This window comes from Schistocerca piceifrons, chromosome 5 (genome assembly GCF_021461385.2).
Source record: "Schistocerca piceifrons isolate TAMUIC-IGC-003096 chromosome 5, iqSchPice1.1, whole genome shotgun sequence".
NCBI lineage: Eukaryota > Metazoa > Arthropoda > Insecta > Orthoptera > Acrididae > Schistocerca > Schistocerca piceifrons.
In genome coordinates, this window is record NC_060142.1 from 533869695 (window position 1) to 533889428 (window position 19734).

The 19734-nt window shown below is 39.5% G+C and overlaps 1 protein-coding gene across 3 annotated transcripts in view; it reads left to right on the forward strand.

Annotated features, from left to right (window-relative positions):
• LOC124797997 (membrane-bound transcription factor site-1 protease) overlaps nt 1–19734 on the forward strand; it is a 137794-nt gene that overhangs the window by 39171 nt on the left and 78889 nt on the right. For all 3 annotated transcript variants that reach the window (XM_047261184.1, XM_047261186.1, XM_047261185.1), the window contains exon 3: nt 8411–8620. In XM_047261184.1, coding sequence (XP_047117140.1) covers nt 8411–8620 — 210 coding nt within the window. The remainder of the gene's footprint in view (nt 1–8410; nt 8621–19734) is intronic.

A 19734-nucleotide genomic window follows, 5' to 3' on the forward strand; every position in this document is an offset into this window, starting at 1 on the left:
GGCTTGGCTGTTTACAACTTTGCTGTGCCTACCAGTTGCTCCATTAATTTTGATTTCAATAACAGGATATTCTTCAAAGTCAGCACTGTGTCTTATCTGGTCTCTAAATTTTTCAGAAATGGCACAAACAGGACTACCTGTGTCTAAGGGGCAAACTCCCTCATAATTTACAACTTTTATATGTATATACGGCAACCTAAAACTGTTTTCTTCCTCCTTTCCTCATCTTCATGCAACAGATCATCCTCAATCTCTATAAAGTCGAAGTCGTTTATACCATTTTTGCGTGCACAATTACTTAGAGCTACATCAGATGATTGCTTGATTTCATGTCCCTCTTTTACACATTGTCTGATTTTCCTGGAACTGATCTCACTGTAAGCTTGCTGATTGGTTCTACCTTCCCAGTTGGAATGCAGTTCTTCACAAATAATCTTGATGACCCTTTTTACTCTGTCATTGTCACTATAATCCTTGTAAGTATCCCATAAAGTTTCTAGCATCACATCTAAATCATAATGGCTGTCCACATGTTCCTTATCTGATGAACCTTCCCAGTTTTCATTGGCACAATCTGGTTCTCATATTCTTCACCAATAGTACTGACATCATCTTCTTCACTGTTAATTAAATCTTCTTTAACCTCCGTATACACCATGCCACAATTCTTCTTCCCATTCATCATTACTACTGACACTTTCACTATCAGTATTACCACACATGCTATCATCTCCAATACTAGACACTTCTACAACATCTTTACAAGGTTCATTGGAATTGTTGACAAGTACACTAGTACAAGTATCATCACTTAAGTGCTTAACACGCATAGATTCTTCCTCCATTAATTTACTTTATCCAAACTCATCAAGACTACCATCAGAACCAACATTTTCTTCGCAAACTTCTTCACCACATTGATTATATAGACTTTAGGTAGTTTCCTCCTCTAATGGAACTTCAACATTCTTGCAGATGCTAATACATTCGATCTTCCACACTTTCATTCATACTTTTCCAGTATTTATTGTCAAACTGTAATTTGCTAATCTGATGTGCTCTTCTTACATTAGTTCTGTCATTTCCACTCCAATATCTTCGATTACTCTGTCTTGTGTAATTATTTTCAGTGTCTCTAGGCCAGTGGTGTTTAGCCTGATTTCGGTACTTATTTCTCGCCCCAAACTGACAGGCTTCCGATGAGGCGTCCATCAGTTTAAATTGCCTCATCTTGATTGGTGATTATCTAATTGTCTGTAACTATTTTCCCAAGGTCTCTCCCTGTCCTCTGTTCCCATTCCCATTACCATGGTTGATCCATCTGTTATCACTTCTATTGTAACCACTATTATTATTATGATTTTCATTATCATCCTGCCTTGATTCCTGCACTGATTCCACCGCCCAGATGGTTGATTGCCAAATCTGCCATTATTTAACCTCTCATGTCTCTCAAAGGCTCTATCCAATGTATCTACTTATCTCAAGAACTGATCTACAGAGTCGTCTGATCCTTAAATCAACTCCCACTGTACTCTTTTTGGCAATCTCCTTTTTAAGGCATCTATTTGTATTAGTTCATCAAAAGGTTTGTCTAAGTATACTAATTTCCTCAAATGGCTTTCATAAAAACACTTCAAGCTACCATCACCTTCCCTATACATTCGACCATTCAAAAACTCACTTTTAATCCTAGCTTGCTCAGATTCTGACCAAAACTTATTTAAGAACTTTCTTTCAAATTCATTATATGACTTGGTAGAATTTACATTGTGATTGGCCCATGAGATTGCCTCACTGTCTAAAAATTGCTTAACAGATTTAATTTTAACATTTTCTGTCATGTCATTACTAAAATTGTCCTGACATCGCTATAAAAAAATCAACAGGGTGCAATTTCCCATCTCCTGGAAAGCATTTGAAAAGTATGCCTCCCCATACACAATTACTATTGCTAACAAAATTTCTTTGGGCCACACCCTCTTGCAATTCTACAACTTTCTCACTTAAATCTACAACATTATTTTTACACAAATCTATTTTTTCATCACACTTCAGTTCTACATAACTTATTTGATTAGAAATGTCTGTAAGTTTTAACTAAGAGTTCCCTTTGTAAGTTTCTACTTTTTCTTCTAAGATTCTCCTAGTCTGAACAACCTCTACTTTAAGTTTAGAATTTTCTACTTCTACATATTCATCCAGTTTTCTGAATCTCTCCTCATTTTTGGACAACTTTTGTGTAAAATTAGTTTCCAATACGTCAGCCTGTTCCTCCACTGCTCCTACATGAATACTGAGTTCACCCTGCCCTGTCTCAACAGTCATTTTTAGTGCTGCCAAACCCTCTTGGATTTTCCTTATCAGAATGGTATTTTCAGTAACAGTATCCTTTAATCCCGCCATTTGTTCACTTAATTCCTGTCTTAACTGTAGATTTTGCTGACTCAACTGTTAACCTTGCTGACCAATATCCTGCCTAATCTGTCCCATTTGTTCCTTCACTTCTTTCATATGCTGCGTTAATAACATTAATAAACCATCTCCGCCTACTCTTCCTTATGCAATTGGAGTACTCATGGTGACATTTTCACTGAAACCATCTCCACCAAAACTTTGATCTACACTTGGAATACTGTTGGACGATAGTTCACCGATACATGATCCTAGGTCCGAAGTGTTTTCTACAGATTCACCACCTACATGCTTCTCTTCATTCATTTTCGTAGTCTCATTGTTGATCATTAAAAAAATCACACAACACTATTTAAAATTAGAAAATTAAAAGCACAGTTACTCATCTGAATTCCAGTGGCACAGTCTGAGAATCTGGTCCATTATCATCAGGTAATTATATTCAACAGATGATTGCGATCTTCCCACAGCAGTCTTACCCCTTCAGTCTTACCATAGACTGTCACCACAAATAATTAAAGTTGGCATCATTTATCTCTTGCATTGGTTTTCTACATAGCCTGAAACAGTCATTCATTAAACACAGTTCCAATTTCAATCATCGAATCCCAGCTCAACTCCACCAAATATAAAGTTCCGCTCAGATCGTTACATTTAACTTAACTTTCTATTGCCTGGAGATCATTTGATGAAAGAATATAACAGTTTCCAACTTCATAAAACTTATTGACAACTGAACTGCATACTTGTCACATTAACAAAACATCGACTGACATACTTCACAGATCTCTTTGACTGACTCCCTCACAGCATCGGTGCTTTGCTTTATATAGATTTTTAACAATAATTTTCAAAATAACCTGATGTTACAATTAAAATTTACAAAATATAGGGGAATTGATGTTAAAGCCAAATAAGGTATAAAATACAATATTAATTGACATAATTTTTTATAGTATCATCATTAGTTTTAAATATGTAAATTGATGTGAACAATATTGCCTTGTATTATTTATGTAATTAAACAGTTTGGATTTGGTTACTAACATTCAATGACAGTAATAATCTGGTGCTTTATCCGACTAAATACATAAAATTTACAAATAAGGCCTCTAATTCTGTAAATGGGAAAGTTATGTGATGTAAACAAGTGGAGACTTAATTAGAAATGTGATTACGAAGGATATTAATTACAGAGGAGGACATAAAAATAGATAACAAATGAAAATACATTGCTTGGTAATAACTTTTAAGCTGTTTCTCAAGATAATGAGGTTCTCTGTGTCAACACATCAATCAACTGCAATTAAGGTAATTAGAGACACCAGCCGCTTATGCCAGTATTTCCACAGCCTCTTAATATTTGCTGCCAAATATGTAACACTTCAGTTTCTTATTAAATATCTTACTCTGCACCTGTACATAATTTTGTTAATGACAACAATCCCCTGACAATCACGATAATATACATCCTTCCCGAACATTCTATATGGTTTCACAATGAATATCAAGTGTTTCAGCAAATTGGACGGAATGATAGATATAAAGACACACAAACAAGTCCCTAGGAAGCACTGACTCGTCCGACAGCCACCTGGATGCATGCAAAAAAGGCGGTATCATTCTCTTCATTAGAATCTTGGGGGAAGGCTGTATCGTTATAAACCAGAAAGCAAACGTCAGAGCATGCAGTGGAAACATGCGACTTCGCCACCTCCAAAGAAATCAAAAATCAAAGGTCATGCACACCAGTTCTAGTAAAGTCATGATGTCATTCTTTTTTCACCACAAGGGCCCACTACCTCTTGAGTTCCTGAAATGGGGAACCGCCACCAATGTCCAACGTTATCAAGCCACTTTACAAAACCTTAGATGGGACATCAAGTTGAAACACCAAGGCATGTTGTCCAATGGCGTTATCCTCCTGCATGATAATGCCCACCCACACACAGCCAATGCGGTGAAGACAACATTGAAGCACTTTTGGTGGGAAATGCTGGGACATCCAGCACACAGTCCCGACCTTTCCTTTCACTGTGTGACTTTCATGTGTTTGGACCTCTAAAACAAGCTGTTCGAGGATATCGATTCGCAACAGACGACGAAGTGTTTGACTGGGTCCAGACCTGGATCCAACAGCAGCCTACTACCTTCTTCAAGGATGGAATTGACTGGCTAGCGTCGCAATGAGATAAATGTGCCAACAGTTTTGATGACTATTTTTGAGTGTGTACTGTGTATAACTACATTTTTAAGTTAATAAAATTGTTACCCTTACTCTAGTGAGCGGGTTTCGTTTGAACGCCCTTAACATATTTGTATGACTACCAACCAGCTTTCCACCAAGATGAAAGGCCTCTGCCACACTGTGACCAATAGCAAAGTAGACCATCATGTGGCACAACATGCTGCTGAACTTAACACACTTGATTTCAGTGGCTGCTTCACTGTCCGAGCCATCTAGATCGTTCCCTCCAACACCAGCTTTTCTGAACTGTGCAGATGGGAATTATCCTTACAGTATGTTGAGGGTCACTGCCCCCATAATTATCCCGGTGTCAGCCTATGGTAACATACTGTCTTCACATCCTCGACCCAACAGTTTCCACCTCCTCTGTCCTGTCATCTCCCTATTCTCATCTCCCATACTGTTTATTTGCAGCCCTCTGCCAAAGCATTTGCCCATCTTTCCCTGCTCCTCTCTTTCGTTGCTCCTTTTCTCCACCTCCCTGCTCCACAACCTCCTGATACTGCACCTCTTAGCAATCTAGTCTATGCACACTCCACCAGACAGCATTCGTCTCTCTCCCCATCTGTACACTATCATCCCTTCCCCTTCCCCACCCCTTCCAGATTGCCGCTTGCATCCCATGTGATAGTTGCATTCCAGCTCAAGAAGCTGGAGTTAGCAGCCTCTGTGTGTGTGTGTATGTGTGTGTGTGTGTGTGTGTGTGTGTGTGTGTGTGTGTCGTTTTTCTTTACAGTAATCTGTCTTTTCCTACAGTGTTGATATTCCTTCCGGGAGTTTCCATTGCTTGTGATTAAAATTGTGTTTGTCGTGACTACATTTATAGGATGGAAACTGTCTACAGATGTATTAATGCATAAGTATTGTTTAATCATACCATTGCTGAGCCGTTACTGGCATCAGTTACAGGTGTCAAATATTTGATGTATTCCTCCATGGTAATTGAATGTGGCATGATAACATAGTTCCAGATTAAAGTCAGTAAGTTTCTCCTCCTCCTCCTCCTCCTCCTCCTCCTCCAGTACTGCTTACCAACCAAATACTCTCACCAAGTTTTATTAATCGAAGAAATGGAGAAAATTCAAGGAAGTTCTATACAATGTTCCGGGGGGTTTGTTTAGACAATGCAAGAGCACATCAAAAAATACTCAACAGCTTCCATTGTGATATACTAGAAAAAAGCTACAGTGTCTCACGTAAGAGCTTGTCTGATGGTTCCTTGCACATGCCTGGGATGTTCCCTATAAATCAATCCCTTCATTTTGTCAAGTTGTGCAATAAATTTCTTTTTTTCCCCAATTCAGTTCAGTACATCTTGATTGGTTATTCGATCTACCCATCTAACCTTAAGCATTCCTCTGTAGCACCCATTTCAAGACCTTCTAACCCCAGACAAGTACTTGCAGAAAATGACTTTACACTCTGTGTTAACAAATTCTTATTTTTCAGGAGTTCTTTCTTGCTGTTGACAGTTTGCATTTTATATCCTCTCTCCTAATGCTGTCATAAGTTATTTTACTAGCCATATAATGTCTCATTTCAGAATCTAAATCCCTCCACATCATCTGATTTGAGAGCACTTTGCTTTTTTGAGTGTTTTCAGCTGTTCAGATTGTTTACTGTGTTTGTGAAACAGTTGACAGGCAGTTCTAGCTGTTAAAATGTATGAGCTAGAGAATCATTGTAATATGAGTATTGTGCCCTTGTTATTTGGGTGCACTAAATTATCCTTTTGAATGGAGTCTGGTTTAATTAAAAAAACTACTCCTAAAGAGGCACCTAATTTCCACACTGTCATTTTTTAGATGTTATCTTGTGAAGCATGGCCATCAAGTACAAGGCAAAGAGTGTGGGTGCCAGCAAAAAACCTTGGTTAAGCCTGTTTTTAGTTGGAAATTTTTGGAGCTGTCAGTTTAGTACAGAGCATGACTAGTGACATCACTGTGGAGTGAGTTGATCATGTATACAAAATGTACAGTGCAGCCAAAACACCTTGGAATCATCCTTGTGGCATCTCTAGGTATGGCATCAAAGACCTTCTCTAGGTCATAGGATTTTGTGAAGAGAGATCAGAGCTGTTGTTCTACATTTCTCTTACAAGTGACTGGTGTAGAAGGTCCTGTCAGTGGTACCTCAAGTGGCACAAAAGCCACAGTTAAATCCAAGGAGAACTTAGTTGAGGCAGTCTGAAGCCTAAATTCTAGCAAACATTTTTTCTATGGTTAAGATCACAGATACGCCACAATAATTTCCACTGATGCTACAACCACATTTCTCGAAGCTGGTGGCTTATGATATTTTTCATGCCAGTGGTTACTGTCTGAGTTTCCCAAAAGGGAAAAAAGAATCAGAATAAAGGTTCTGATGTGAAGGTGTAATCCTCCAATTTGTTCGAATGCTATAGGAATGTTGACAGGGCCAGGGGTATTTTTCGATTTCTGACTTTGTTACCCTCTGTGAATGATGGTGGTCCAGCCACTCGAAATTGTGAAGGTTGTTACATTTATTCTTTTATAAAAAAAAAAAAAAAAAAAAAAAAAAAAAACCACTGTCACTGCCTACAACTGTTTTCGTGGAATCCAGTTTGGCTAACCAGCAGCAGAGGAGTTGTAGTTCAGTTATTAGTTAAAGTTCTTTCCAGAAACTCGGGACATCTTTGGTGTGAATTTGAATGAGAGTGGTTGTTGATTTCCATTATTTTGATCTGGCTTTTGTGTCTCAGTTTCTGAAAACATTAAACTCTTAATCTTTAAATAGAGCCATGGCAGTCATGTGGATTACACTGCATTCATCTCAATCCTTGTACACGGCACTTATAAAGCTCAATGTATGAACAAAACTGCAGTAAACCACTAGATCTGACAATGTATTTTTATGCTGTTGTAACATTCAATATAAATAACACAAAATGAAGGTCCACAAGAAAACTTTCTGAGTACAATTTGTGGCACTGCTGCCAGCTGTTTCTTATTGCCTTTGCTGTGGCTTCCCGTTCATTGTTTTGTGTCTGTGGAAGGACCCTTGCTCCACCCTGTTGCTCTTTACTTCTGTTTCCTTAACCTAATCATGAATATTTTCTTCTCAGTACTCTCTATGGCATTGAGCAGTAGGAACTAACTGTCAGTATTATTTCATGTCTGTTTTCCATTCACGCAAGGAACATCAGCCTTTAACTTTTTGTAGCAGTTAATGATACCAATATTTTGTAAACAATGTCTTTTGGCATTTTCATTGACTCTAATTGCAGGGAGCAGCAAAAGAGCTTTTATCCAGTCTCTGTATTTGTCAAACAAAAATTTCTGTCACATGAATTCTTAGGTTATTCCAGTTACCAATCTTATATAGTACACTTACAAAAGATTGGGAATATTTACTTTTAGAATCATACCGTTTTGTTACAGACTAACAGCAAGAAGGAAGAAAAAGTATATAGTACTCTACCTGCATCTGAATATCAAAATTTATAGCACAAGTATGACAGAGACTGAGCTTGGACACTTCTTATCTTTTCACCATCACATTGCTCTGCTATCTTATGTGCCACTTAAAACAGTCAGTTGCACATTGTTTTTTGTTGTTTACTTTGTTTCTATTTAGCATTTTTATTTAAGGTAGCAATAAAGGATAAGAATTACGACCCTGCGAAGCAAAATCAGTACTTCATACTGATACAGAATGTATATACATATAGAGCTGTTGTGACCAAAGCTGTACTATAGGATTTATGTTTTACTTTTTAATTTTCAGCTAGATGAAACAGAGAAACTTAATGGATTGGAAGCTCTCAGTGACCATCCATCTGTGAGACGTGTAACACCACAGAGAGTAGTTCACCGTACTCTCAAATATGTGAATCTTACGGATGATCAGCAGCGTAAATCTGAATGCACGGGATCAAACTGCCTTCAACCATCGTGGCAATCATCTCGTCATATGCGAAGATCAAGTCTGGCCATTGTAAGTAATAATCACAGACAACTGTTAGTAGCAGGTTTTAATGATATACGAGTCACAAACTATTTTTATTTGTCATAAATCTACCAATGTAACATTGATGATTCATGTTTATGAAATTTCTGATGCCACTGTGAAAATGACTCCATGTTTGAAACTGTTGACTAAACAAAATCCTGTTTGCTGCAGGGGTACTTTTAGGACCACAGTTATATTTGGTGTGCACACACAATGATGCGATGCAGATGCCCGATTAAATAATAAATTAATAAAGATAATTGTACATGGTAACAGTTTATTTATTTTGAGGAAAATCTAACATAAAATTAATTCTAGAAATGTGGCTACTAATGACATTTGTGAGGTCTTAATATAAGCACACCAGACAAGAAATTAGTCACCCCAAGGAGATGTTAATACCACATAACACAACCTCTAGCCTTGATAATGGTATCAGTTTAACAGTGAAGAGAGTCCACCAATTTCTCAGGTGTCTCATGTGTCTCTGAAGACTCCTCCATGATGATAAGATCCTGTAGAGCTACCAGATTGCAAGTATGTTGCTTGCTACGTTTCACTCACTGTTCCAAATAGTCTCAGACATTTTTTATGAATTTAGGATTTGGTGATTAAGCAGACCAGTTGAGGTGCAATAGTGTGTCTGTTACTCAAACCAGGAATGTATACATGCAGGCCCACGAACATACCTCGGAAAATGGGAGTGTTCAGAGCATACTAATCCTGAAGATGTAGAACAAAGGACAACACATGATCTGCAAGGCTGCTGAAATAAACATCCTACTTGATGTTCACAGTAACATGAATGAGATGATCCAAATCATGGTACGAAAAACACCCTCCAAACACCAAAAAACCTCTTCTGGCATGAAGTACACACTCCAGGTTAAATGACTCATTTAGCTGCCAGGCTGTCAGTGTATTTGATAACATGCATCTATGGAAACGAGGTGAAATTGTGACTTGCCAGACAAGGTAACTTCTTAATTAATAGAACCCAGTTTGTTGTTCTCAATGGTGAGTGTTCAACAGAGATGAAGGTATTGTCAGGAGCATGCCAATGAGGTGTGATAGGACAGCTATTATTTTCGGTATAGTCTGCCTCAATAGCTGAGTGATCAGTGCGATGGAATGCCATGCAAGGGGGCTCGGGTTTGATTCCCGGTTGGGTCAGAGATTTTCTTCGCTCAGGGACTGGGTGTTGTGTTGTCGTCGTCGTCATGATCATCATCATCATCATCATCATCATCATCCCCATTAACGCACCGAAGTGGTGTCAACTAAAAAGACTTGCACCAGGTGACCCATATACCGAACGGGAGGCCCTAGCCACATAACATTTCATTTCATTTTCTGTATACATAAATGATGTGCTAGACAGTGTAGGCAGAAGTCTGCGGTTGTTTGCCAATGATGCTGTGGTGTACAGGAAGGCATTGAAGTTAAGTGATTGTAGAAGAATACGAGATGACTTAGACAAAATTTCCAGTTTGTGTGATGAATGGCAGCTAGCTCTAAATGTAGAAAAATGTAAGTTAATGCTGGTGAGTAGAAAAACAAACCCATAATGTTTGGTTACAGCAGTTGTAGGTTGCAGCTTGACACAAGTCACATCAATTAAATATTCAGGCATAACATTGGAGAGCACATAGTCAACTTTGATTTATTGGGAGAATTTTGGGAAAGTGTGGTTCATCTGTAAAGGAGACCACATATAGGACAATAGTGTGAAATATTCTTTAGTTCTGCTCGAATGTTTGGGATCCACACCAGGTTGGATTAAAGGAAATATCGAAGCAATTCAGAGGTGAGTACTAGATTTGTTACCAATAGGTTCAAAAACCAGGCAAGTATTACGGAGATGCTTCAGGAAGTCAAATAGGTGTCCCTTGAGGGAAGACAGTGTTGTGTCTGAAGAATACTGTTGAGAAAATGTAGAGAACCGGTGTTTGAAAGTGACTGCAGAATGATTCTGCTGCTATCAACATACATTTGGCATAAGGACCAGGAAGATAAGATATGAGAAATTTGGGCTTATATGAAGGCAAGCCCCATTTGTGAGTGGAACAGCAAAGGAAATGACTAGTAATGGTACAGTGTACCCTCCACCTTGCACCATATGGTGGCTTGAGGAGTCTGTATGTATGTAGATGTAGATATATACATATACTATATGCTTCCAGTCATCTACTGTCCAGTTCCTATGTTATTTGGTCAATTGAAGAGATACAGCTTTGTATGTTGCTGTTAGCAGTGGTCGTATGCAAGGCACTCAACTTCAGAGGTCCATTGCGTGCAGTTCCCTTTGTAGTGTTTGCTCAAAAACTGGTTGAGTTTGACTAACATTCACTGACATCCTCTCAGATTTAAAACCAATCATCATTGCAATGCAAGTCACTCATTTCCTGTCCCTCTGTAACTAGGCTCTGTTTTTAACCACTGTTCTTAAGCCATTTTACGTGGCTGGGAATGATGTACCATTCATTAGTGGCATGCGGGACAATCTGCATGGATAGGCCAACAAATCTGGCCAGGGACACGTCCAAACACGGTAGCTCCTACTTGACATTCTGTCATGTCTCCCCACTGGCCCATCTTACTGTGGTGATTCCATACTGCCGGCCTGCACATATACACTACTTAATTGTTACAAACATTACTTAACTGTTACAACTTATGTCAGTGGTGGAGGGTTACATGACCACCTGGTAGCAGTTCTACACCATCTATAATGCTCAAAAGTGACCAGTGTGCTATGTGAAGAGGGGAGGGGGGGGTGAGTATATTTGTCATACTATTTGCTAATGAACATAAGCACCGCAAATAACAGATTTTATTATGGGGGGGGGGGGGGAACCTTTGTGTAATTGCCAGAGCAGCACTTAACTTCATTTTGCTCACCTTAGGAGGCCACTGAACAAATTATGAGCTTTATGAGTCTTAAGATTACAGAAGACTGATGGTACTGGCACAGTTCAGAACTCCCTCAGTTTCAACCTTTCATTTTTATTCTAAAGGTGATAACCACACTCAGTTAGTTTTAGTAACAGTACCTGTTAAATGCAGAAAATTCTAATAATCTGATGTTCATATTAGAGGACAAAAATCTTACATTTGTTGCTAAAATGGTGCGTAAAACTTCGCAGACTGAATGTCCTCGAATGTGAGTCTAACCTAACTGATTTATTTTTCTCAAGAATCAAATTTTGGTCCCCATCTTTCTGCAAGTACCTCACAAGTGACTGTGTATGCGAATGACCAATTGAATGAGAGAAATTCCCAAGGTCCATGTTGCACGCCTTTTTCCATAATGACAGCATTGACGATCTAAAACAGTAGTTGTTTAGCATAGTTTTCAGTGTGGTACCACAGATGTATGCAGAAAGGTTGAAGCCAGGTGACCTTATGTGCAAGTCTTTCTATCATTCTGACAGTATATGAGAATAATACAATGGTATTATATCTTGCTGAATGTACATATCTACTGTGGGTCATTGTAAATGCATATCGATTTGCAGCAAGCTCTTTTATATTTCCCCTTGCGGGACATGGCCAGATTTACCAGGTGTTCCATTCTGCTTCTGTGTACTAGTCCTTCATCATGACTTGTCAGTCCCAGGTACCTTTTTTATTGTTCAGCTATGTGATTGTTGTTTTCTCATGCTGACTTCAAATTAAGGTTGTCAACTTTTTTGTCAAAGTAATGAAGACTTTGACCCCGCAAAATGAATAGTCCTAATGCAATTTTTTAAATTGTAAAAAAGGTTTATTGCATCAATGAGCCACAAAACTTTTTCATAACAATTGTGAAGTGAATGTGTACAGAATTCTTTATTTAAAACTGTATTTGTTTACAGTTTTGCCAGTAACTTGAAGTTTGCAATCATTCTGTACAAATGTAACAAATTCTTCAGATGTGTAACCAAAATTAACAATTACTTTTAAATCAGTTTTCATTAAATCTACATTATAATGGTTCATATCATCGGACCATTTACTGTTCATCAAAGCAAAAAATACTTTGTGTGTGAGCATTAGATGCTGGTATACTGAGAACGAAGACAAGAGTCTTATTTATCTCCTGGGCATTAATACCTTTAGCACTGCCTTGGTCATCACAGATACCAACTTTTCCACTGTGATACTATCAGTGGGAGATTTTTTACTTGTCATATCTTTCAAAGAACAAAGTTCTTTGTAGGTTATCCTCATTTGTGTCAAGCTGAATGTGAGTAAGCTTGTTCTGAAAATCATTAAAATTAACAGAATTCATTAAGGATAGTGAGTGGGAACAAGGACTGAACTGTAGCATTGGCAGAAATGTTTACATTTTTTTACAATGTAAGTATGAAAGGTATCATAGAACTCAAAAGTATTGTTTTGACTTCTCCTCTTTTTGACAGGATTTTATTTATTTAAAACTTTGTGTATATTGCTTCCAAAAAGAGTAATCTTTTCTTTGCAAAATTTTCTTCAACATAGCTTCAATAGCATTGCAGGACTCCATTATAGTAAATCTGAGATTTTCAGATACTTTGAGGTTTCCATTAGGATATTTTCAACATAAGACAAAATTGAAGATATGCTTTAAGAATTAACATTTTGCCCAGATCTGCACCACTAAAAACAAGAAAAATAAGAACAGGAGATGAGTTTAGGCTTAAAAATTCAGAACAACATGGCAGCTCTCGGTAATACGGGAGAGTTAGCAGCCCTACTTCAAAACCCATGATGTGCCGTTAGTAGTAATATGATCCTCTCAGTATATCAAAATAAGGGAAAAAGTGTTTTTGATCAAAATATTTGTGGGAAAAAAATGAACAAGGTGAATGATAGAATTTTAAACTCAGAACAGACTTTACTACGTAGTTTCCTTCCTCTGTAGCTGTAAGGTACTTTCAGGTGTACACAAATGGTTACAGAGTTGTAAATCTGTCACTTTGAGACTTCTGTGTAATATGAAACGTCCACATGCTGCAAGCAGTAAACCTTCATCTGGTGGCCATCATCAGCTTTCAGTTGTTTCACACCCTTACTTGGCAACAACCTGTAGATGTCATCACATTCAATGAAACACATTCCCTGTATGCAGGTGGTCCCAGACACGCGTAATCCATTGCTATTACGGTTTAACAAGCATGTCTGTGTTGGTGAAAGTAAAGTTCAGCATCTCCATTGCAGGAAAAGCATGATTTTTTCGAGTAACTTTTATTACTATTATTTTCCTGAAACATACGAAAGCCAGGTCTATGTGAGAAACGTGTAACCACTTAAATTCCTTCAGACAAGCTTTTCTGTTTATTTTCTTTTATGTTCATGGCTAAGTGGAAACATCGCACTGCTATGTATGAGCCCAGGTAGCCCGAACAATAGAACTTGTTAAGTAAATAAACAACACAGCAATAATCTTTTGGTGCATAACTTGGTGCAAGCTTAGAGCCAGTCACTGTACACTGGGCTGTCATAGTAATGGTTGTGGGAGGCTAGTCAGTGGTAGAATGAAGCAAGGCAGAGAGCTTGGAGACACTGTAAGAAGTGACGTCTCCTGGAAGCGGTGTGGTGGGGCACTCGATGAGGGGCCAGCTGTTTGACACTAGGAGGGCAAAGTGCTCCTTGATCTTCAGTGGTGGACTCCGAATGAAGGGGTTGCAGTTGTGGCCATTGTTGATCCTGGAGTGAGTGGTGTGCTGGTAGAAGGGAGACCCGTATTGGGGTGAGCGGACAGTCGGGACTCGAACACGGAACATCCACCAGTGTCAGCTGCTGTTGATTGACCAAGCAGTGACCTATGTAGCCAGGTTGTGCGTGGGTACATGGACCAGCACTTGGAAGCACATGACTGATGGCAATGATGTAGTGATAGTAATACAGCACCACGTCTAACAAGACTTACACCACCAAAATTCATTTTGACTGCTGGTGACTCAGAGGAAGACAATCCTGATGTTAATGTGTATGTTGTACTTCCTGTGATTGCCAGAGCCTGTTTAGCGAACAGGTTAGTAAGGCAGCCACTTGTGGTACAGTGCTGTATGAGTGGCAAGTGGATCACAGGCATTAGTTATGCGATACAACATCCCTGCCCCCATAGAGAGAGCTGACACATAATGACACCATCTCAGAGATGATGTAGCCTTGCAAGAGAGGAGGTGCCCTGGAGTGTCGATGTGGTCCTTGGGAGGGGTAAGCATATCAGAGATGACGGAGGTCCGGTCGCAGGGAGTGGGGGCCAGAGTCAGGCTGCATGGAGGCAGCTGCGGTGGAAAGAGAGGCATGCTGGGTTGTAGTCATCATGGAAAAATTGTCATGCTGCCAAAGGGGCTGCAGAGTTAGGCCCTAGGTTTGCAATGAAAATTCTATGAGAGTAGCACCGAAAGTGCAGGGAAAGCCAGCTGGCAGCCTGTTGGGGGCAGCTGGACATGGAAAAGTGGCTCCCCAGTGAGACGAGGAGGGCCTGGGAGGCCAGATGTGGCAGCCCCAATGTGAAATGGCTGAGAACAGCAACAAAGTTAGGGCAGTACGGGGTGTGGACCTACAGAAGCAAGTGAGTGCTGGAGACTTGCTTGTCAAACAAGAGAAACCATTAGGTACATCAGGCCCACATGGATGAAAAGACAACGGGTCTACATGAGAGAGAGAGATGTTGCCAGCATCGAGAGGGCCAGCACTGACAGGACAGATGTCCACAGGTGTTAGAGCCTGCTGTGAGGGTGTCCACAGTAATAGCATCTGGGGTTATGGAGTACGCAACATTTTGTCCAGGAGGAGAGGATAGATTGGAGCACCCAGTCAGGAGTCTCCAGGGGCAGAGAAGATGCCCCTTAAAAGGAAGTGGGTGCAGAAGCTAGAGATCCAGTCAGCAACATAGTAGGTCATAAGCTCATCCCTCATGGGGGCATAGGAGATTGGAAAGTTTGAACCCAAGGTTAACAAATGGAAGGATGCTATAGGCCGAATCGCCAGACCAAAAGAGGAGAAACTCTTGTCAGGAAGAGTCCTCATGAATTGCGGAGCTTGCAAAATCCTTCCACCTGGACAAGGAAGGCCGCAAGGACTCATTAAAGACCTGAAGCAGCTGGTGCAGAAGCAACCATTTCTGCGGTGAGTACTGCAGCAGAAGCTAGGTGCTGTGCCGCCTGGGCTTGGTGTTGTGCTGCATGGTCTGTCACTGGCATAACTTTATTGAAATAACTAAAGCTGCTGTGCCTGGTCAAAAGAGAAAGGAAAAAAAAAAAAATTGCCACAGTCCGAAATAGTGCACCAAAACGAGGCTACCCGGAGTGCACACCAAGTGTGTCACTGCAGCCAGTTTTCTGTTTGTGACCACATGACAGTGACACACCACTAGGTATGAACCCTATTAGCCAGAAAAAAAGAACATTATTAAGTCATTTATTGACTTAACAATATCTTTAGGCATGTAAGTGGGTGCAAGCTTAGAGTCAATCACTGGTCGTAGGTGGTTGCAATCAGTGGCAGAATGAAGTACTTCAAGGAGGAGAGCTTGTAGACAATGATGGAGTTGATGTCCCAGAAGTGGAATGGAGGAGGCACTCAGCAAGAACTCGTTGATTTCGCGCATGGCATGGCCTGTGATGTGCTCCTAGGTCTTCGGTTGTGGATAAAGTTTGTAATAAGTGGTGTCCCATGAGGCAGTAGCTCGGAGACAATTACAGAGACAATGTGCCACGAAGCAGTGGGGAGGAGGCACGCTATGATGTGCTCCTCAGTCTTCAGCTGTGGGGAAGGTCTGTAGTAAGCATTGTCCCATGAGGTGATAGTTCAGAGAATGAGCTGATGACAAATGCAATGTCCCATCAAGCAGTGTGGAGGAGGCACTTGGCGAGGACCCAGCAGCCCCTGAATTACTCTGTGATCTTCGGTCATGGACTGAGACTGGAGGCTCTGTGAGGTGTGGCCAGTGTTGATCATGGAGTGATCAGTGCGCTTGGTGAATGGAGTTCCATATTGATGCACCATGGATCATCAACACTTGGCCACAGAGTAACTCCCGATGTCAATTGTCACCTGAGCAGCGACCTAATATAGCTGGCTCACGGATTGATACAGGGGCCAATGTTTGAAGGCTTGTGACTGGCGGCCACCTATGGCGAGGCTCGCACCACTAGAAACGGTGGTGACTGCTGGAGACTCGGAAGAAAATAATCCCACATGTTTATGAATATGGCAGATTGTTTTCCTGTGACCACCAGAGCCCATGTAGCAAGCATGCGAGCAACATGGACTCTTGCAGTACATTGCTGTATGGGTGGTAGTTGGATTGCAAGCACTAGTTGTACAATACAGTACATACTTTAGTAGTCTGTTGTATTTTGCATTTTCCCCTCAGATGCACTGAGTAATAATCAGAAATTATCTGTTGACATAGAGCTATTGGGAAATTGAGGATGAATGCTAAAAAAGGTGGGAATCACAGTTCTTCAGATATATTCCAGCATTGTGTCTCCGACATTTGTCCAACAGTTAAAACAAACAGTTTCCTTTTTCTTCTTGTACATGGCTGTATTTGATTCATGAGTGAAACAAATTCTCTCCATCCAAATTGTCTGCTGCTCTTTAGTGCTTAGCATTTTCATAGCAATATCAGTGTTAAAGCAAAACTGTACTCTCCATGTTTGGAAGTGTCCATGTGAAGAAATACTCAATCTATTGTGTTGCTTCCCATTTGCTCCAGTGAACACACTCAGAGAAAACATAAACTAACAAGAGTGAAAGGCGGAGAGCACTAAATTGTATTGTAATGCAATCTATCGAAAGCTGAGTAGGTAACAAGGTAATAAGTCATTAACTGAATACAAAATGACTTTATGATCCAAAATGATGTGTTTCAGTGTATATCACCATCAGATAATCTATCAGAAATGTAGCATTACTTATAACTATACATGAATAAAAAGTTACAAAACCAATATGCACAATTCTTCTTAACGTGTAAACATAAGGCACATACCCTGGCACTGAAGGTAACCAATGGACTTAATAGTTACATGATATTAATGTAACCAACAGGAACAGACTGAACAAGAATCCTGAGTGTGTACAAAGTAAATAAATTTTAATGCCAGATGGCATTACATGAGTGGCTATGGGATATTACAGTGCCATCAAGCTTGGTGAAGATCTTATTATCAATAACAATAATTCAGTACAATATTTCGAATTTATAATAGAAAGAGAGAATAATATTCACACACACACACACACACACACACACACACACACACACACACACACACACACACACACAGGTACACAGGTTGCTTACAAGATGAGTTCTTATTTCTGGTAATAAAGAAGTAAACTGTGTTTTGTACACAAAGTAGCCAGAGTAGCTTTGCTCTGTGGTGTGACATTTTTTATGTGTAGCGCATATCAAATGTAAAAGACTGGAACATATTATTCCAAAGAATGCCATGTCCCACCACAACCCTAATATTTATAGCTTATTTATAATGTGTGCAAGTGCCAAATAAAAAAAATCTTTTTTACACTACACTAATCTATATCATTGTCTCTTTCCTTCACCACACTACTTCTGTGTAACTGCTGAAAGGAAACATTTTAAACTTATTGTAATCAGATGCAAAAGAGGTTGTGGTTAATGTGGTTATGCACAATTAATTTCAAAGGAATCAAAAATTGTCTCTTAAATTTTTTAATAAGGATGATAATTCCCTCAACCTCTAACATACACTGTGCATAATGTAAAAGTACGTCCATAGTAGCAGCACATGAGAGCCGATGCTACTCAAGTTTTATTTGTTAGTTATATTCAGATCAAGTTTTATTTGTTAGTTATATTCAGATCCCCCCCCCCCCCCCCCCCCCCCCCCTCCCGTGAACCATAGACCTTGCCATTGGTGGGGAGGCTTGCGTGCCTCAGCAATACAGATAGCCGTACCATAGGTGCAACCACAACGGAAGGGTATCTGTTGAGAGGCCAGACAAACGTATGGTTCCTGAAGAGGGGCAGCAGCCTTTTCAGAAGTTGCAGGGGCAACAGTGTGGATCATTGACTGATCTGGCCTTGTAACATTAACCAAAACGGCCTTGCTGTGCTGGTACTGGGAATGGCTGAAAGCAAGGGGAAACTACAGCCGTAATTTTTCCCGAGGGCATGCAGCTTTACTGTATGGATAAATGATGATAGTAGATTAAAACTGAAGAAACTGCAAAAAGATGGGACCTGGATAAACTGACTAAACCAGCACTTGTACAGAGTTTCAGGAAGAGCATAAGGGAACAATTGACAAGAATGGGGGAAAGAAATACAGTAGAAGAGAAGAATGGGTAGCTTTGAGGAATGAAGTCGTGAAGGCAGCAGAGGATCAAGTAGGTAAAAAGACAAGGGCTAGTAGAAATCCTTGGGTGACAAATGAAATACTGAATTTAATTGATGAAAGGAGAAAATATAAAAATGCAGTAAATGAAGCAGGCAAAAAGGAATACAAACGTCTCAAAAATGAGATTGACAGGAAGTGCAAAATGTTACATGAATTCCATGAAATAATCGAGGTACCAAGTTGTTTTATAGTGGTTTATTTATGACAAACTGCACCACTTCTTCTTAGCGGGAGCCCGCTCCAGATAACAGGCTACATAGTCACAACACTGTATTATAACAATTATATTATTGCACAGACGTACAATACAGTGGTTGAATCTCAAAACTGTCTCCAACTGACCTCCTCTTCTGAGCCATGTGCTCCTCCTATTTATACATTTTTAACAGTGAAGACAACAAAACTACATTCCAAGTTTATAAAATTAACAATTAAAAGTTTAACATAAATATGAATAACTATTCACTAAACCTTGCTTATTTTATGCTGAAACTGGCATCTACAATAAAAAAGATTTTTACATAGGAAATACATAATATTTTATAAAATACTGAAAAACAACAATGCTAACCTATAATCATCTTGGAGTTCAAGCTCTCTTTTTCCGTGTTTGCTTTAACAATACATATGTTTTTGTGTTTTGCTAAAGCCGGACCCTATCCAAAAACATTCGTAATGTTAACCTAACTTTTCTGGTTTTCTTAATTATGGCTTCATTACTGAAAGCAAAATATT